This window comes from Nothobranchius furzeri, chromosome 8 (genome assembly GCF_043380555.1).
Source record: "Nothobranchius furzeri strain GRZ-AD chromosome 8, NfurGRZ-RIMD1, whole genome shotgun sequence".
Classification (NCBI taxonomy): Eukaryota; Metazoa; Chordata; class Actinopteri; order Cyprinodontiformes; family Nothobranchiidae; genus Nothobranchius; species Nothobranchius furzeri.
Window position 1 is genome coordinate 39,864,527 of NC_091748.1, and position 21,703 is coordinate 39,886,229.

The window sequence follows — 21,703 nt, forward strand, 5'->3', positions numbered from 1 at the left end:
GGGCGTCAGAGTAAGTTCACGTGGGGTTTGTGTGAACTTAACAAGTTTGTTTCCTTCAATCAGCAATTGTTGGTCAATTTTTAAATCGATCGTAAAGTTATAACCCTGGAAAGCGTCCATGATCTCAATCTCTGAATCATGCTGTTCGAGGTTGAGATGATGGAGTGCCAGGTTTCTAGTTCAAGGTGGAAATGCCTACCGTCCTTTCAAAACCCAACGTTTAGCATGGACTTAAGCCTATAGATGTGAGGTGTCTCAATTATGGGAACATTTAACAGGAAATCGAGTTCTAATTTTCTGCATCAACATGAATGGGAATTGCACTGCCTAGGCTGTACGCTAGGTGGATTTGTGAAAGGTGTACAGTAGAGGGGGTAGCAGTTGTCAAACTATCTTTGAGCAGGTCCAGTGGTACCAAGTACGTGGGAATGCAACCTTCAACCAAGGGGGGGGGGGGGGGGGGGGGGCTGGTTCTTTGTCGGTTAGTACATGTTAGTGGGTTAAACGTGCACTTTCCCCCCTTTCCATTTCCATGCATAGAACTATGCGGAGACTACATCTACCTCCGTACCCGTCAGTGACGTGAGGGTAGCTTTTGCGCCGTGATGAGTGGTGACCTCCGTGGTGTATACATATACATATACATATATATGTTGCTTTCCGGTTCCGGTTGAGTGAACGCTGGTGCATCTCGCTGCCGCTGCTCGCTGGCAAACAAACTTTTTGTATTTTTTTTTTCTTCTTTTTCACCCTAGTCACATCCCTGTGTCGGTGAAAACTCATTTTCACCTACCTGCTCAGCTTGTGTTCTGGTTGCACATCACCACTTCCCTGCTCCACTCCATAATGTGGTCCAGCAGGATTTCTGTGTGCCTCGCACTGGCCTGGATCATCCTGTCGCTCATTCTTCTGTCCGTGGATGGCCTTCTCCAGTACTCGGCGGCGGAGCTCTTCAACCTCCGCTTTCACTACTCCGGATCTCCACCACCAGCTCTGTGCCTCTTCCCCGACATCACCTTCCAGCCTCGCCGTCTGTATATCCATCGGGGGTCCCGGCGGAACCTCCATCTCGACGGCTCCAAAGGAATACCCTCCTTCTGGTCCACGACTAGCCGGCAGCTACCCAGGAATACCTGCCGAGCTGCCGACTCCAGCGTGTTAGCCCGGCTGGCTAGTCGGGCTAATGCTCCTGTCGCCAGGGACTTCCGCACTGCTAATTTTGGTCTTCTCAACATTCGCTCCCTCTCTGGTAAAGGACATCTCCTCCAAGATACCATCAGTGACCATAAGCTAGACTTTCTTTGTCTGAACGAAACATGGCAACAACCCAGCGATTTCTCACAACTCAATGACTGTACTCCTCCTGGATTTGTTTACCTCTCCAAACCACGTGGGTCGGGCCGCGGCAGTGGTCTCGCGGTCCTTCCCGTAAGCCTTCCTCCTCTCACCACTCTGGAATGCCTCGCCTGTCAACTCTCTGGCCCGACCCCCACAATAATTGTCACTGTTTATCGTCCCCCCAAGTTCAGCCCTGAGTTTTTAAATGAACTCTCTGCTCTTTTATCCCATCTGTCCTCCCTTTCCCCAAATGTACTTTTACTTGGTGATTTTAATATTCATATGGACAATATGGCCCTCCCCCTCAGCAAAGACTTCTCCTCATCTTTGGACAGCCTCAGTTTTCATCAATATGCCAATTTTCCCACTCACATTAAAGGTCACACTCTGGATTTAATCTGCTGCTCCGGCCTGACCCCCTCCAACTGTACAGCTGACCCGCTCCATTTCACGGACCACTTCCTCATCTCCTTTTCTGTTCCCCTCCGTCTCTCCATCATCAAGTCACCACGTATCATTTATTTTCGTAATATTAAGGACATTGACCTAGCCTCCCTGTCCTCCAGTTTTGCCACCTTGACCCCTAATTTGTCCTCTACTCCCGATGATCTTGTCATTCAGTACAATAACGGTCTGGTTTCTATCCTTAATTCATTTGCTCCCATCAAATCCCGCTCTGTACATTTTACTCGGTCTGCTCCATGGTTCACCCCTGCCCTTCGCTCCTTGAAAGCTACCAACCGGAGGCTTGAAAGACTCTACAAGAAAACCGGTCTCACCATTCATAAAGACTTATATTCTGCTCAGATTTCTCTCTACAAGGACTCCATCTCCCTTGCCAAATCACAGTATTACTCCGGTCTCATCTCGTCCAACTCCAGCAACACTAAGACATTATTTTCCATCATGAACAGCATTTTTCAGCCTCCCGACTCCTTACCCATCCACCTTTACTCTTCAGAAACCTGTAACTCTCTCCTTCAGTTTTTTAATGAGAAGGTCAATAGAATCCATCTCTCTTTACCTCGTTCCTCCCCTCCCTCTCCTGATTTATTTGAACCCACCATTCCGTTCTCCTCCTTTGAACTTCCCCATCCCTCAGAAATATTAGATTACATCACCAAATCCAAACCTTCCACCTGTCAACTGGACCCTATTCCAACTGTTTTAGTTAAATCGTGCCTTTCTTCTCTGCTCCCTTTTATAACAGCCATTATTCATTCCTCACTATCCTCTGGTACGGTCCCCTCCCTGTTCAAATCCGCTTCAGTCAGCCCTATTCTAAAAAAACCTGGTTTAGATCCCAATGATTTCAATAACCTCCGTCCCATTTCCCATCTTCCCTTCATTTCCAAAGTCCTTGAGAAAACTGTTGCATCTCAGCTCCATTCACATCTCACCCGCAATAACCTTTATGAACAGTTTCAGTCTGGCTTCCGTCCCCACCACAGCACAGAAACAGCTCTCATCAAGATCACTAATGACCTACTCATTGCTGCTGATTCTGGTTTAATCTCTATTCTTATTCTCCTCGATCTGAGTGCGGCCTTTGACACCATTTCTCATCCCATCCTCCTCAATAGACTCTCTTCCTTAGGCATCACCCACACCCCCCTCAGCTGGTTTCAATCTTACCTTACTGGCCGCACTCAGTTCATCCAGTTAAAATCCTTTACCTCAGAACCCTCCCCAGTCAAGTCAGGTGTGCCCCAGGGCTCTGTCCTGGGGCCCCTCCTCTTCATAATATATCTCCTCCCTATCGGCAAAATCTTCCGCAAATTCAATATCCAGTTTCACTGCTTTGCAGATGACACCCAGCTCTACATTTCCAGTAAGCCCAACTCAACTCTCCCACCATCCTCCCTTACACTCTGCCTCTCTGAAATCAAATCATGGTTCACCTCTAATTTCCTTAAACTCAACGGCAATAAAACTGAACTTCTTCTTGTTGGCACTAACTCCACCCTCTCAACATCTGACAGCTTTTCTTTAACTATTGACAGCGCCACAGTCTCCCCCTCACCTCATGTCAAGAGTCTGGGTGTCATTCTCGACAGCTCACTTTCTTTTCAGGCTCACATTAATAACTTAATTCGGTCAGCATACTTCCATCTACGTTCCATAAACCGTCTCCGTCCCTCACTGACCCCTCACACTGCCGCCATTCTTGTCCACAGCCTCGTCACCTCCCGTATCGACTATTGCAATTCACTTCTTTATGGTCTTCCCAACAAACTCCTTTATAAACTGCAACTGGTCCAGAATTCAGCAGCCCGTATTATCACCAGAACCCCTTCCTTTCACCACATCACGCCGGTTCTCCAGCAGCTTCACTGGCTCCCAGTTAAATTCAGGTCCATCTTCAAAATTCTCCTCCATACCTTCAAAGCAATCCACAACCTCTCTCCTCCATATATCTCAGACCTTATAAGTATTCACACCCCGTCCCGTTCACTCAGATCTTCTTCTTCCATCCACCTTGCGGTTCCTTCTGCCCGTCTCGCTACCATGGGGAGCAGAGCTTTCAGCCGCTCTGCTCCTCGACTCTGGAACTCACTTCCCCCAGACATCAGGAACGTCGACAGTTTTACCCTTTTCAAAACAAAACTCAAAACACACATGTTTAAATCTGCCTACAACCTCTGATTTTATTGAAATGTTTCTCTCTGTTTTTTTTCTTCTTTGGGTTTTATTATTGTTTTATTGTATTTTATTACGTGTTTTGTGTAAAGTGACCTTGGGTGTCCTGAAAGGCGCTTTGAAATAAAATGTATTATTATTATTATTATTATTATATACATATACATATATACTCATATATATATATATATATATATATACACACATATATTTACATATATATATACACACACACACACACACACACACACACACATATATATATATATATATATATAGATGTGTGTGTATATATATATATATATATATATATATATATATATATATATATATATATATATATATATATATATATATATATGTGTGCCAGACCGTAGGTACTGACACGCGATCGTTCATGTCGGCTCATTTCCTTTAATGTTTTCTGTCTTTTATTTGCGCCTGATGTGTATCGCTGCTGTGGAGCGGGGCGCATCAACTTGTCCTCTGACGCACAGATCACTGATGCGACAGGCAAGCAGGGAGCGCTTCGCTGTTTTCGCGGTCGGTAGATCTGCCTCCTGAGCACGGCCACAGTAACAATCAGGTGTCGCCACCTCAAAAACTAATTTAACACGCGATCGTTCATGTCGGCTCATTTCCTTTAATGTTTTCTGTCTTTTACTTGCGCCTGATGCGTTTCGCTGCTGTGGAGCGGGGCGCTGCGCGCATCACCTTGTCCTCCGACGCACTGATCACTGATACGGCCGCCAAACAGCGAGCGCTCCGCTGTTTTTGCCGTCGGTAGATCTTTTAGAACTGCAGTTCAAAGGTAACTCATAAGGTGAATATATATGAACCCAGGTAGCAGTTTCTCTTTAGGATTGAGAGGAGATGCAGGAAGATAATAAACAGACAGGACAGAAAAATAGTCAAATAAAAACAAGTTAGTTTTTGTACCTGTTGGTTGCAACAAACAGACACCATTGAAGGTAATCAGAAGTGAGGAACAGAAAATGAAATAATTATTTTAATGTTTAGAGCAGCAGGAACTCCGAGAGGCTGCAGGCGCATCAGTGAGTTTGCAGCCGCTACGCAGGGGGAGGGGGGAGAGGGCTGAAGCAGGGGGAGGGGGGAGAGAGCTGAAGCAGGGGGAGGGGGGAGATGGCTGAAGCAGAAACTACCGTTGTTAAAAGAAATGTGTTTAACTTTGAAAATGTGGGCGCAATTTTAATAGTCAAAAACTCCAGCGAACCATTAGTTCATTTTGCTCAAATAGAAATAGAGGCCTGCCTCTAATACTGGCCCTCCTTCCAATAAAGGCCTGGAGCTTGATGAGCTTGAGTCAAATACAGGCCCGGGCCTGTATTAGAGGATTTACGGTATTTCTTTTCTGTGGCTAATGCAGGCGATGGATGTTGAACATTCATTGTAGCATGCATATGCAACTCAGAATGACTGATCGTATTCTACAAAAAATGTATTACACAATTTCTGTGAACGAGCCCTTTAAAAGGAGAAATAAACGTTTAAACATACAATATAATAGAGATATTTATTGTTTTTATTTTTTAACAAAGAGAAAAATCTCTAAAGTCTCATTCTATTATTGTCTTAACTTTAAATGGCAATAAAGGCAGAGAAAAAAGTTCTGCATCCAATTTAAACTTTCAAGATTTAATAGACTGTCCTGCAGTACTTGAAAAATGACAAACAGAGTTTATCCCACTAACTGAATACAAACAGAAGAAAAGGGTGACGTTTAAAAATGTGTGACTTCTTTGTAAAGCTCCTGCATCAGATAATAGTAAACTGATTCAGGTGCATTCAACTTTCATCCTAGTGTGGCTTCAGATGCTTCAGATGTTATTCATTTATTATAAACATTTTATTTATTACTTATTTAAAAAATCATGACATTTTACAGCAACGGCAAAACCAAACTTGTCAAAAAAGGGAAACATTAGAAATTGTGCAGAGCCAGCTAATTACAGCTTGCAGTCATGCAAACTTGCAAAAGAATTATTTAAATGTGCCGTTTCACCTCTAGACTGTTTATGTTTTAGTCAGGATGTGGAGCAGCGGTTGGTGGAGAGTGAATGAGGATAACTGAACTCTCCACAGCCAGATGTGTAGCTTCGCTTTCTTTACAATCAGCCCCCAATAATAATACAATAAACCACAATAAACAACAATTAGGCTAAAGCTTCTACTTCTTTTATACATTACCACCCAAACAAAACACACGTCTATTAAATCATAATTTATCACACCTACAAGCAGACAGTAGGCAGCATGTGGAAGGCTCTAAAAACCTGATCACTGTCGAATGCATGCAGACGTCGCCTCTGTGATGTTGAGGCATGGTGCTTACTGCCCTCAGACATCTTGACCAATGACATAATAGAAACAACGAGCAGCATCTCAAATAACAGAACAAAAGCAGAAAACAAAGTGGGATCACACGAAAATGGAGCAAGATGGCACATGGCAGGCGTATGAGCAACCATCATCCCTTAACCCCTCCACCCCAGCTCATAATTAGTGGTTCAACATTTATAATAACTTCTGGCTTACTTTTATTCTTCTCGCATGAAAACTGCAGCGGTACAAAGAGGCTCACATGTGTCTTAAAGTACAGCAAGCTCCGAACAATGGAGGGGGGGGGGGGGGGGGGGCAAGAAGCGATGGAGCATTTGAGTTCACTCCAGATGAAAGCTGGAGTGGGAAAACACGGGAATCGTGAGGTTTTCTTTCACATGTTTTGAAATCAAGCCTCCCCATTGGATCCATGTAGTGTGGAGGGCTGGAACGGCTTAAATTTGGCTTTGACTGGTTCACAAAATGAGAGAGTGTGGAAAGTTTTCAACTCAACTCAGCAGAACTTTTGCAATGCTCTTTTGTCCAAAAAGCCCACATGTTTAATTATTACAGTCAATGTATTTATGTCACGTATGGCTGAGTGAAAAACATCCATCTGTAAGCTGCATCTAGCTAACATGTGGGCAAACATTTCTATCCATCATAATCAAAGTAAACACATCCAGTTCTTTGGCCAACGTTCTGACGCATTTCCACCAAATCCATTTACAAATATTTCATCAGTGTGTTCATGCTCACATTGGCCGCTCTGGTTTGGGATGTTTCAGCATGTGGCCACAGTCGTTCCCACTGCCGTATAGCAGATACTACTTCTGCTCCACATAAGGGCTCAGAAGATATAATAAGACACATTTGTACCAATAAACAGAAGACCTGTGGTATGAATACTGAAAGATAAACGGATAAGAAGAATAAGAAGACAGACTTAGGTATGATGAAAAGCTACTACAAAAAACAAAAAGAAATTTAAACCCTAACAGAAAAAAAATACTAATATTGTGGAATGAGTCGAGGAGAGAGGATCTTTAACTACGTCCAGACCCCAGTAGAGAGCCTGGGGGGCATCATTCTCATCTCTGCCCCCTGATGTCAATCACAATGTGAGAGGAAGGCCTCTCCAAAAATCCCCCAACAGATGACTTTCATTTCTAACTCATGCAAGATGATTTCAGAAACCTCTAAAGGTAACCTTACCAGGCACATACACATAAACAAAGAGGTTTATCCCACATTCCTTCATCATCACAGTGCAGAACACATGCAAACAGCAGCTCAAGGGGAAAGCTGAGCTCAGAATGTAACACAGATCGTGTTGTCTTCTTCTAAAGGCACTAAAATGTTTAAAATGAGAGCAGACTTGGGTTCTGAAGGCTCATTCCCTAAATTGCAGTAAATACCGCCCCCCCGACAAAAAAAAAGAAGAAGAAGAAAAAGAGAATGCTCTCACAGCACAAAACACCGTAGGATTTGTTTCCTCTTGAAATTTTTCTAGACATCCAATCACACAGCGCTTTCCTTCAAAATAAAACATCCAAACAGATCACACAGTTCACAGGAAATATTTGAGTTCTTCTTACAAATGTTACTTAATACAAACGATAGTTTTAAAACAGTGAGCCACACATAACTGTTAACAAAGACAGAGACTAACCCAGCTGTAAATGCAACTATGAAACGAAGGGTGCTCTTCATTTGATCATAAACTCAGACCACTTGGATCCAACCTATGTGGTTACATATGGAGCAAAGCCCCAGGGAAGTGTGGGTAATTAATGACAGAGCAGGGGTGGTAAGAGTGTCTCTGATTGACCTGATTTGACCCTTACTAGTTGGTTGCCATGGCGATTGGTAGGATACAAACCCTCTGGGTGACTGAGTGAATCCCTGGAGTGATGAGGTAGTCTGCAGGGTGAGCAAATTGAGAGGTGGGGGGTAGAGAGGAGAATGGGTATGATTACACTGAGAGGTTGTCCTACCTTCATGTCCCAAGAGGGATCTCACCAGCTTCTTCCATCTTCATCTACTCATTTCACATTACAGAATGTACAGATGCTGGCCATAAAATCAGAATAGAATGACAAAGTTGATTTCATTCAGTAATTCTATTAAAAAAGGTGAAACGTGAGTATTAGATGCATTCATTACTCACAGACTGACATGTTTCAAATGTTTATCTCTTTAACTTTGATGACGTTTGTAACTGAAAACTAATGTAAATCCCAAATCCGGTATTTCAGAACATTAGAAAATTATGAAAAGGTTCAATATTGAAGACCCCTGGTGCCACACTCTAATCAACTAATTAACTCAAAATACCTGCAAAATACTTTAAATGGTCTCTCAGTCTAGTTCTGCGAGCTACACAATCATGGGGAAGACTGCTGACCTGATAGTTGTCTAAAGGACGACTACTGACACCTTGCACATGGGGGGCAAGACCCAAAAGGCACAAATGATGTGGTAGAAAAAAGTTTACTAGCAATAGGGATAACCACACCCTGGAGAGGATTGTGAAACCAACCCCATTCAAACATGTGGAGGAGATTCACAGAGAGTGGAATGCAGCTGGAGTCGGTGCTTCAAGAACCACCACACACAGACGTATGCAAGACAGGTTTCGGCTATCGTATTCCTTTTCAAGCCACTTTTGAACAAGAGACAGTGTCAGAAGTGTCTCGCCTGGGCTAAAGACAAAAAGGACTGGACTGCTGTTGATGGTCCAAAGTTAAGTTCTCTGATGAAAGTTTATTTTGCATTTCTTTAGGAAATCAAGGTCCCAGAGTCTAGAGGAAGAGAGGAGAGGAACAGAATCAACGTTGCTTGAGGTCCAGTGTAAAGTTTCCACAGTCAGTGATGGTTTGGGATGCCATTTCATCTGCTGGTGTTGGTCCATTGTGTGTTTTCAGTCCAAGGTCAACGCGGCTGTCTACAAGGAAGCTTAAGGGAACTTCATGCTCCTGCTGCTGACCAACTTTATGTAGATGCACATTTAATTTTCCAACAGGACTTGGTGCCAAAGCTACCAGTACCTGGTTTAAGGACCATGGTATCCCTGTTCTTGATTGTCCAGCAAACTTGCCTGACCTTAACTCCATAAAAAATCTGTGGGGTATTGTGAAGAGGACGATGCAGTACACCAGACCCAACAATTGAGAAGAGCTGAAGGCAACTATCAGAGCAACAAGGGCTCTCATAACACCTGAGCAGCGCTACAGACAGACTGAATCCATGCTAAGCCATTGCTGCAGTAATCCAGGCAAAAGGAACTCCAACTAAATATGAAGTGCTGAACATGCTCATACTTGTCATGTTCTTACTTTTCAGTTGGCCAACATTTCTAAAATTCCTTTTATTGCGTTGGTCTTATTTGATGTTCTAATTTTCTGAGATAACAAATTTGGGATTTTCATTAGTTGTCGGTTATAATCATCAAAATTAAAATAAATAAATATTTGAAATATATCAGTCTGTGTGTAATGAACTAATCTAATACACAAGTTTCACTTTTTGAATGAAATTACTGAACAAAATATCAACTTTGTTATAATATTCTAATTGTATAACCAACACCTGTATGCCATTGCTAATAAAGACAACATGGGAACCATGAGTCTAAATATGTCTAGCTTAGCTGACGACTAGCCAAGCAAATTGTGTGGGCTGATGAACAGTTGGCCAAACACAAAGAACCTGGGCTGCCATGTGCCCACAAGGAAGAACTTCTCATCTGCAAGGAAGATCAATTACAATGACATCTTCTGTTTGGTAAAAAGCCTTTCATTGGGCTCCAAGTCAAAGTTTTCAGAGAAGACAAGCATTGGTCATGGAATGGCCCTTTGTCTCCGTTTCAGATCAGACAAACAGAGACAAAGACACATGTCCTGTGGGTTGTGACCTTCTGTGGCCTGTGCTCAGCAGGTAGAGACAAATGACCTGATAGTTAATCTCTCCTGGGGTTTTCAGTGGAGAACACAGAGTCTGTTTGTGACAACAGGAAGTTGAAACAATGTTTCTAGAGTAAGCACATTAAAGGATGCACATGCTTGAATGCTTGCATGCACACATGGATACACACCTACTTGGAAACACATCTGGACATAGTTTCAGTTGAAGAACATCATGGGAAGAATGGTGAATTAAAAGTGACCAGTGAGATGTAAATAGAGGAATGGCTTCTGTGACACTCAAGCCCTTTTTACAAGACACACCATGCCGGCAAATCGGCGTAATATTACCGTAATGTTACGTCTATAAACATGCCACGCCGGCATGGAGTTGTGCAAATTATGCGGCATTCGTTTCGCCTCGCTTGGTAGTATTATTGCGGTAATGGTCTGTCGTATGCGCCCTGGCGCAACAGAGGCAGATGTCATGATGATGTGGGGAGTTATTGCTGAGCTCCGGCTGGCAAATTTATTGAAAATGAAAGTAAACACGGGCAGTAAGGTTTGCTTTTTGAACAAAATCAGCTGAGACGGCAAACTGGAGCGCCGCAGCGCTCCATGCGCCTCTCTGTTTGAGCTGAAGCTCAGATCACCAGAGACTGCACAGGGACCGATGGGGACAGACACCTTTAGGAGCTGCTTGTTAAAAAAACTTAACGATCACAGCTTCAATCGCAATAAAAAGCAAGTTATGTCCAAGATAAACGGAAGTCTGCGGCAGCGCAGAGAAGTCAAAAATACTATATCCGTGGCTCATCCCTAGCTGTAACCACCCTGCCCTGCCTCCTCCTCCTCGCTGCCTGCCGGCTGTGATCACAGGCAACAACAGAGTAGTTCCCGCTGCTTCTTTGGGAAACAGCGCCAAAAAAAAAATAAAATAAAAACATCTATAAAACGGGATCTTGCAGGCTGGGATTTCAGCCGTGGCGGGCCACCACGGCTATGCCTATGTAAGGGAAACACTGCAATTCAGTAACAATCTGGTTTTCTAATTCTTATTTACTGAGTCTAAGAATTATGTTTTTTCAATAGAATCTTGCTTGCACTTGATGTTTTGCTAGACAACAAGAAAACTGCCCAAAACTCATCACTCATGAAGTGTAAGATGCTGATTTTCTGGAAAAATCCCAAACAAAGCCAATAGATTCGACAGAGAAGCCTAACCCAAGCAGACAAGGAGCACAGAAGGAACGTCAAAAATAACACTGAAAACTGTTGATGTGAATGTGTGCTTAGAGCTCAATGGGTATTTCACTAGTGAGACGGTAAGCCCTGGCCTATGCGTGCAGAAAATCAAAGCTGCATTTCCATTGATGCTTGAGTTGTCTCACGGATAAATAGTTAGAATAGTATATTTTTATTTATGGGTCAAAACTAAAAGAAGTCTAAAATTACTGTTTTAAAAAGAATGAAATAAACAGGAAATAGATAAATACAAATTAGGCAAAATTAGGGCTTGACAATATTTCAATGACAATATAATAATGAACTGATAGACGTATAACGCAATAGAAATAAAACGAGTCAATAAAAAGTTGCTGTTCTTTTTCCTGTTATAGCCTATCGGGTAACTCAATAGAGTTATTACTCCCAACCAATCAAAAACACAGACCCAGGCACGCTCCGTCACCAAGTCCTACCTCTTCAAACCAAAATAGACAGAAAGATGTTGCAGCAAAGAGCGGTGGAGGAAACTGCCCCGTAAAAAAGCTTAGAGTGGTTCACCAGCCCGGCAACACTTTATACAAGTCTGACAGAAAAAGAAACCAGTCAAGAGAAAATTAAGCAGAGAATTGATTAAAACTCAAGTTTGGTAACACGGCCAACTTGTTTTGTCATAAAGTAATGACATAAAATAGCCAGGGCTGCACTATTTCCTACATTTTTGTATTTATTAATAATTATTGATATTGATCAATATGATTTTTTTCTATTTCATCCAGTCATTGATAGATGAATGCTTTTTTTCTACATCGTCCAGGCGCCTGGACAAGTGTAAAAGTCACCACACCATCCATTGCTTTTCTGCTTCAGTTGAACACTCCCACAATCCCACGCTGCATCACTTCACCATCACCTGCACAACCAAATTCCACATACCCCCAAAACAAACAAACAAAAAACATACACAAACAGGAACAAGACAAAAAAAATAGCATTGGTTGTTGATATTGCCCCACCTTTAAATAAGAAATGACTTATATTGGCGAAACTGATGTTGATGCAGATATATCATGTAAAACATTAATTGCGATATTATCATTACAATAAATTTGCTGTATATTGTGCATATTGGAAACTAAACATGACCAATTAAAAAGGTAAGCAAATATATATATATATATATATATATATATATATATATATATATATATTTTTTTTTTTTTTTTTTTGCCAAGTAGGACTTTAGGCAAAGAAAAACTAATTATTAGTGTAAAATGCCCATTTTACTCTCTCAACTTTGACTTTTAGGAATTTCAGGCTCTATAATTCCAAAGGCATTAACATCAAACTATTCCCCTTCAGTTTCAGGTCATTGAGCTGAGATATAGATTTAGTAGAAAAATGCTTAGTGGGACACTTTAAATGCAGCACATGCAAATTGCTATTGGGCTGAAAAGTGAAGCGAGTGAGGTTTAACACGAAGCAACCCCAGCGAGACTGGAGTCCCTGGATATTCTGAGGCGGGCAGATTAAACACAGCCATAGCCAGCAGGATAGCCAGACTAGATTAGGGCTGAGTAACGCAGAAAGCAGAGTAAGCCAGGCACCTATCTGTCTGAGAGAAGAGAGGTAATGATAACAGGAAATGAGATGAGTTGTTGTTGTCCTCTGGCCCACCAACCCATCACCTCTGTTAAAACGCTGTCTCTCTATAAACTAGCCTCTCTGTGCCTACTAAACAGATAGTACATTAGGCCTGAGTTGTGCAGAGAAATGTAAACACAGCCGCCAGGGATCTGCTGCCGGGGGAGGGGGGATATGGGGGGAGGAAGGGAGCTTGTGATGGGGTCTATTCCTGGGCCTTCCTGGGAGTGAACTCCATAACTGTGTGTCTCTCCCGCTGTAATCCTTTCCAACTAAACACAGGAAGGAAGAGATAGGTAAATAACACTCTTCTGATAAACCCAACTTTTTTCGGCTATGCGTTTCCTCAAGTTTTACAACTCTTATGCTAGAAAATACAGAAAATGTGTCTTCATCAGAGCGTACGGGATCATGCTGACCACAAGATGGTATGTTCTAGTAAGGCATATATTTGGGGAGCACATAAGTGAAAAAGAAAGTAAACAAAACATTTCTAAAAGGATGTGCACAATAAAGCAGTTTTGAAGGGAAACGAGAGCGGAAAGATGGAGACAGACAGGAGATGGTCCCAACCTCCTGCCTCGGGGCGGGATGAGGATGAATGTTGTACAGAAGTGGGATGGATGTGGAGACGGCCAGACCGGGTCAGACCAGATGTGAGGCTGTTAAACAGTGGGGAACGAGGAGGTCAACGCTGGATGTTTCAGGGTAATGCCCCGGAGTCATTCTTGCTCCGGTGTTACAATTGCCGACAAAGTACAACAAGCAGCAGGGACGCAAAAGATGCAGAATAAAGGGGGAATGTCTGGGATGTGGGGGACAGGCTCCAATACCCTGGGGAAAGGGCAATTACTGGCTTAAAGCCCCCTGTATTTCTGTGGCATGCAGCTAAGATAAGATTAAAGCCACTCAGACCCAATATCAACATTTTTCCTCTTCAAGCCATATGAAATGATCCAATCCAGATGTTACATGTATATTTCTGCGTAGACATCATAATTCAGATGATTTGCTTGCTTTCTTACTGCTTTGCAAGGTATTACATAGATTTTTAACATCAAGCTACAAACAATGTTCAGATTTGAAGGTTTAAGCCTCCGCAGTATGTCCAGGAAGGGTCAAAGGACAGAGGTGATGGGTCACAACTCTCTGGGCTAGAACACTGACAACTGGGTGTTGTTAACAGATAATAGTCTTGTTATATCAGCGTAGTAAAGACGTGAGCAAAAACAGAACAACCTGGGACTCATCCCAGGTCAAATGTAGAAAAACGGTCTCAAACAGATTCAGCACCAGTTAAACTTCACAACCCAACACACATCTTTAGAGAACCTGAGCAGCGTTTCTAGTTTTTACAAAACCATAGTGATGCTGACTCAGATCTTTTACTTGCTGGAGGTTTACAAGTCAACTAAAGTAGCAGAATGACCTCATGACCTCAAATGTGTCCAAACTCGAACTTTCAGATCAAAATGAAAAACTTTCATGCATTCATTGGAATATGAATGACGTGTGGTGTCCTGTCATGTATCCGGTCCAAGATAACGCATTTACTATGGTGTTTATGTTGGGTTTTTAGTATTTAAGAGACTTTTAAACACGGACAAATTAGTCCCTCATTCTCCTCCACCTCTTCGTGCGCTCACCACCTCTAAACCCACGTTTCCCATTATTTCCGTCCACGAATAAAACGCTTGCTGCATTTCTTTTCACTCCTCCAGTCACGTGTGAATAAAACAATCATAATTCAGAGTTTTTCTGCAACATATTCTTCAAGTTGCTCCGTGTCTGCCGCTAGATATTTTCGGTTCTCTTTATGTTTTTGAGGACGCCATGGCGGCGCTGTTGACGAGAGCACCATTCTGACCAGTTACAAGCTTGCGTTCTGGATCTCGTTGGGCGGATGTTTAGGAAAGAGAGCTTGACTCCGTCTGTCCTTGCGAGCCTGCCAGAGAGCCCTCGAAAGGACGGATAATGGCGTTACGGCGTCCATCCCGACGCAGACGGAGAAGTAGAAATTAGGCTTGTGCCTGACTTTAAATCGGCTTTACTAAGGAGGTATATCGGCTGATGCCGACATATAAAATACATCAAAAATTGGCCCGGTACACTGGCCGACCAATATATCAGTCTACCCCTAATCTGTTCTCTGCTATCTTGTGTTTTTCACAGAAATTATTTTGTGAAGCTTCTCCATTGCCTGGCATCTCTACAACACCAACAGCAGAGAGTAATGTCAATCTTTATAGGTCAGCCACTTCTGTAAACCAAAATTCATCTTACTTAAAATCAAAATATGTTGACATTTTCAACATTTTCTGAACAAGTCTTTTTTGGGAAATTCTTCTTGTGCGACTGCGAGTTTACAGTAAAAGATGGATTCTATCTCTTGTTTAAACAGAGTCTTTTTGCTATTGAGTTTATATAAATTAGTGTTAAGGGAACAGAGTCTGGATCTACAGCAATATTTTGAGTCATACTTTTAATGTTTTTAGACTAAAACACAAACATGCAGCAGACCACAGATGAAAGCCAGGCATGGCGTTTGGGTGACCCGGGGGTAATGGGGGACACACAGCAGAGAGCAGCTCTCTATCTAAACGGCGCTGTGACGGGTAACAACTCTGAACTTGAATGTTTGCAGAGGCGCGCCTTGGTAATCCAAGAAGGATGAAGCAACAGGCCGGGGTGAGAGGGGGTTAGGTCCTCTCTACAGTGCTGTTGTCACCTCAGCCGAGTTCAGCGTTATGACACAACTCTCACACGAGCACACTCGGGGACAGTAGCGGCCTCAGTAGGCTTGCAACTCCAAAAGATGAAGCTGCATCATGTCTGCCCCCCCAGTGAGGAGGAGTTACTGTAGTAGTGGGCATATTTAGCTTGGTGAGGCTCTGGCTGGGTGGCTGATGGGAAGGTAGAGGTAGTGAGTCTGTGACGTTCTGGGAAGAGGTGAAAGAGTGAGTCTGTTGAGTTTCGCTTTGGCGGCACCGCTCCTGTCTGCTGCTGAGGACGTCTAACACGTGCATTCTTTAACTGTGGGCTGGAGTGTAACCAAGTCTGCTCAATCTGAGCCTTTCAGACTCAAACACGGTTCCAGGCCAGACACCCGGGTGGGGCGGTAGGTGCAGGCAGGGTGGCACTGCCAGACAAGACGATATCTGGCCATTCCACACAAACACAAGCTTTATATTAAGGAGGTAATAAATCCATGCACATTAGTACTCCAACCACACTGATATTATAGCCCAACTAATACGTCAACCTCCAAAACCAGAATCGGAGCACTTTTCGTGCGGGACCCTGACAGACATATTACCATTCAGGCTACAGCTGCAGATTAGAAAAATCCTCTTTTTGTTTTGTTTTATTATCGAATCACAGAGCTGATACCGACAGGGGCACAAGCTTGTTGTTAGTTATCAGTTACTTCATGACCAAGTTAGTGTAAAATTCCCTTCTCTGAACTCGACAGCCCCTCACCTCATCAGAGCACCAACCTACTCCATGGTCCCTGTGTTCCACATAGGAGGTGGCCTGTATGAACTCAGACCAACAGCAGAGTGTCCAGCCAGTGCCCCCCCCCCCCCCCCCCCCCCCCCCCCAACACACACACACACACACACACAGGTGCACACACACTCAGACTGAGCAAACACACCTCAACTGCCTGGCAGGTCTAAGAGCCATTTCATCCCACCATTTTTCTGTGTAATAACTTTTTTTTCTCTCTAAGGTTGAGGCAAAGCAAATAAATAAATAAATAAAAACCTCACATTTAGCTCAAATCAACAGAGAGGACACAACTCATTTCCTTAAATTCTTCAGTAAAACTCAGAACTGTTTTGATTGCAGCTCTCGCATTAAGCCGAAGGCCCGATGGTGAGATCTGATTTTCAATGAAAGTATGTTTTGAACTCAAGCCAAAAGTTTCAAAATCAAATAAAACACTGATGCTGAGCACAACTCTTAAAACCTGACTGTGACCAGTTCCATTAAACAAAAACAAAACTGGAGGTAGTGGAGGCAAATTTAATTGATCAGGACTAAAAACGCAACAAAGTTGACATGAAGGATCCAGGTAGGACGGACACCGGAGCGAATCCAAGGAGCCGTACATTAAACAATACTGGGACAGCATAGGCTCTCAATCCACATTCCTTAGTTTAATAAACGAGTGATCCTATCGGAGCATTGGGGTTTAAAAGATTGTTTTCCAAATTCCAACTTGGCCCGAGCTACCAGCGTGTTTTATTTTTCCGTGATTTGGTTTAATAAGTTCCCAAATACTCTGCCATCCTACTGTTGGCCTTGCATCTTCAGGAACGTAAACAGGCTCAATAAAAATGCAGGGGGAGGACATGGCCTCAGGAGTAGTTTGCCACTGGTTTGGCTCAGTTCAGCTTGTGTGATTGAATACTAAATATCTGCTGATCGCTACTAAAAATATGAATATGACTCTGGTTTTTGATTTGTAAAACTTGCTCTTTGACCTTCCAGTACTCCAGCACATCCACTCCTGCCCTCCCATCTGTAAAACCAACCTCTTCCCTTCCCAGACTCTACAACTACCAAACAACATGATGGAAATCTGTTTCATTTTTTTGCTGCGCTTAGTGGAAATAAATGTTCCCCGAACAGAAAACTGACGTTTGCAGGGAAAAGTTCAAAGTAAATCTGTAAATCCAACAATCTGAACACCATGTTAGAAACCATACACCTACCAGATTAGTCTTGGTAAGAAAATATCACCTTGGAGGACACAAATTAGCTTGAATATGCAGCTTTCTCACTCTGATGTGTCAGTAATGGAGTTGTTACGGATTGCAACATAAGAATAGTGAACTTGTAGAAGATGAGTGCGCACCTGCAGCAGCAGCCTTTCAAAGGCCAGACAGGCATCCCAGCGGGCCAAGCTGGGATGTCGAAGTGTCTGGGCCGTGGCCAGGCCCAGCTGGAGGAGCCCGCAGTGACTCTCTAGTGCCTCCCAACTTCTCCGGAACAGCTTTACGTAAGAACACAGTTGCTCCGGGGTCACACGTCCTGAGAAGTGAAATCAGAGGGGAGGATTTTCACAACAGTACAAACATCCAGTTTTCTATTTGTCACATAACATACATATGTTATTGTTTTCCTCACTGTTATCATCAGGATATTTTTATTTTTGTTTCACTGGAAATATTCACACAAACATACACAGGTGTTCAGGCAATGATGGGACGAGGAAAACATCAAGAAATCAGATTAACAAAAAAAAAATTAACATTTAATCATTAAAGGCTTAGAATTGGTCACAAATCCACAGCAGGGTCATCCCAAAGACTTCTAAAAATGGGACATACTGCTCCACTGCTTGACCCTCACCTTGGGAGATTTAACCACCAAATGGAACCCAAGCGTGGCCGTGTCTGCGGCTCACCGCTCTCTCAGAGGATGAGTCAAATGCAGAGAACTAATTTCACACACCAGCATGACAATTATCGATCCATCCATTTTCGGCTGCTTATCTGGGGTCGGGTCGCGGGGTCAGTAGCCTAAACAGGGAGGCCCAGACTTCCCTCTCCCCAGCCACTTGGGCTAACTCCTCCAGGGGAATCCTAAGGCGTTCCCGGGCCAGCCGAGAGACATAGTCTCTCCAGTGTGTCCTGGGTTTTTGTTTAGGTCTCCACTCGGTTGGACGTGCCCAGAAATCCTCACCAGGGAGGCATCCTAACCAGATGCCAGAGCCACCTCAACTGGCTCCTCTCAATGCGGAGGTGCAGCGGGTCTCTCTGAGCCCCTCCCGGATGACTGAGCTTCTCACCCTATCTCTAAGGGAGAGCCCAGCTACCCTGCAGAGAAAATTATTTCAGCCGCTTGTTTCTGCAATCTCGTTTCTGTCACTACCCAAAGCTCGTGACCATAGTTGAGGGTAGGAATGTAGATCGACCGGTAAATCAAGAGCTTTGCCTTCTGGCTCAGCTCTCTCTTCATCACGACAGACCGGTGCAACAATCTCATGCTCCAACTTTCCCTCACGCGTGAACAAGACCCCGAGATATTAAAACTCCTTCGCTTGGGGCAGGACCTCATCCCTGACCCGGAGAAGGCATTCTACCCTTTTCCGAATCAAGACCATGGTCTCAGATTTAGAGGAGCTGACAACTAGTGGGACTTTAACTTTCAGCTGGTGTCAGAGAGAAATCACTGTTTGTGCTACAATAAAAATAAAAATAGATAAAATTTTAAATAAAAATGAATATAATAATAATTATAATAATAATACATTTTATTTGGAGCACCTTTCAAAAAACCCAAGGTCACTGTACAATCAGGTTAAAAATAAATAAAAACTTGAAACATTCAATGACTAGAAAATTAAAAACCCAAATAAAACATCAGATAAAACACTAACAGTTAAAGTCAATAAGCAATTTGGAACCGGCGAGTTTTGAGATTAGCCTGAAATTGGTGAAGGGTAGTCATGTTCCTAAGGTGAGCAGGTAATGAGTTCCATAGGGGGGGAGCCGATCTGCTATGCCCGGTATCCCATCGTGACAAGACGAGGTGGTGGATTATTTAAGTTGATGGAAGAAGAGGATCTGAGCATGTGAGAGGGTTTAGTGACTTGTAAGAGCTGTGAGAGATAAGAGGGGACGAGATTATGATTGGCCTTATACGTAAGGACTCAAATTTTGTAGTGGACCCTGAACTTTACTGGCAGCGAATGAAGCTGCTGAATAACGGCTGATGTGATCAGAATAGGGTGTTCTGGTGAACACATGAAATCTTAGCTCAACATCTGTAAAACTCACTGACGGTTTTGTGTTTGCTAAGGTCAGTCGTCTATGGCAGGATTCGATTTTTATTCAATTCTGTCCAGAGGTTCAGTAGATAAGTTGCTAGCAGGCAGACAGGATTGAGTCCAATGATAAAGGGCATCAATGATCTTGATCATCCAGTTATTAGTCAGACTTTCGGCCCATACCATATATTTTTACTTAATGTCTGAATCTTCTCCAAGCCCAGTGTCCTCACTAGGACGCCAGTGGGAGTGTGTATCAGCACTGAATAATGAGTGGCTGCGTCAGGCGCTGAGATGGAGAGAGGGCGCATGCTAATTCTCCATAAAGTCCACTTCTTCATGTTGATGTTTGGAACCAGCACCAGATGTGGGAGTATTTCCTGTTGGGATACATGGCCAGTGTTTTCTTTACTGAGGCCAAACATGACTAAAAGAGAAACAGACGAACAGGATAAAGAAAATAGAGCAGAAGCTGAGAGAATGCAAAATACACAAGGAAGTCATCGGGGTAAAAGAATGCAAAACATCATTAAATCAGAGGATGGGTACTGTTTGCAGAAATGTTTTGGGTTAATCATCCAGAGAGGTTAAAAGCAGGACCTAATTTTCACAGGGCTGATCAGTAGTGTGAGCATATTTCTGCAGTCCTGCCTGAACGGAAACACTTTCCGAGGAACAAAGCAAAGGAATCGAGTTTCTTTCAAAAATGAAAGTATGTTTGAAGAATGAGCTTCGGCCCAGACTGTTTCAGAATACTGAATGAGCTCTATTGTGAACAGACCCAACCATAAAAATCCTGGCGCTTAAACTAAAAGTTCACTAAGCTTGATGTGCCAACCTTAATTCAAAACAGAACCAGGAAATATATGGTCCACTCAGAGGACCAAATACGAGTTCACTTCAAAAATGGGCAACCACTAACGGTAGAGTCTGGGTCAAATGTAACCCGGCTTTACAGCAAACGCAGACAAAATGAGTCAGAGTCAGAATATGTGAGACATTAGAAAAGCCAGAAAAATAAAGCATTTAAACGGAAACCCACACAAAAGCCTGCTCTCTGTTATTCACTCGGGCAATTCTGGCCAAGCTCCTTATCAATGTCACTGAACTTCCCCTAAAACAGATTTGTGATTCCATGGGCATCTTGTTACCAGATGAGAAATTAATCTAAGAGGGATGATCTGTCAGCTGTGCCCTCATTTAAAACTGCTGTGTTTTTAAGAAAAGAACAGCGTGCAAGCGCATGCCTTTAGCTTTGTTATAAGAAGAGATCCTTTTAGGGTTTATAAAGGGTTTATATTAAGAACATATAATTTCAATGTTAAAAGGAACCCAGGTTATAAAACCTTGTGGTTCTTAAAAGACAAATGTTGGTATCAGTTATATTAAAATGGTGTAAAAAAAAACCTTCTTGATGTCTTCATTTTTATAAAATTTGTTAAAATTGTTTAACTCATAGGTCGCCATTGTTGTTAGCGTTGCACTGCACTCTGGGTAGTGACGTCATATGGTTGTACCTTGGATGCACCGGCTGGCTTTGGGACACTGTGAGTGTTCAGCGACATCAACATGTCATCTGTTCAGCCTTTTCACTTTGAACCAGAGTGAAACATTAATGAGGACATCACTGACCATGTTTCACAAAACGAGCATCAAAATGAAGAGCAAGAAGGGCGGGATGAAGCGAGTGCAGGACAAAATCCAGTGGTGTGTGTGCGGCAAATGCGTCTCCATGGTATTCGAGAGGGAGAGTGTTTGTTGTCAAGAGCTCACTTTTTTGTCAGCAGAAGTTAACAGTAAGCTATCGTGTGATCAAACTTATTCAATTATG

General features: G+C 43.0%; 1 protein-coding gene across 1 annotated transcript in view; it reads right to left on the minus strand.

Annotated features, from left to right (window-relative positions):
- The window catches only part of scfd2 (sec1 family domain containing 2), a 190,755-nt gene that overhangs the window by 129,231 nt on the left and 39,821 nt on the right, over positions 1–21,703 (minus strand). Inside the window, exon 4 of the mRNA XM_070554021.1 lies at positions 17,956–18,131. Coding sequence (XP_070410122.1) covers positions 17,956–18,131 — 176 coding nt within the window. The remainder of the gene's footprint in view (positions 1–17,955; positions 18,132–21,703) is intronic.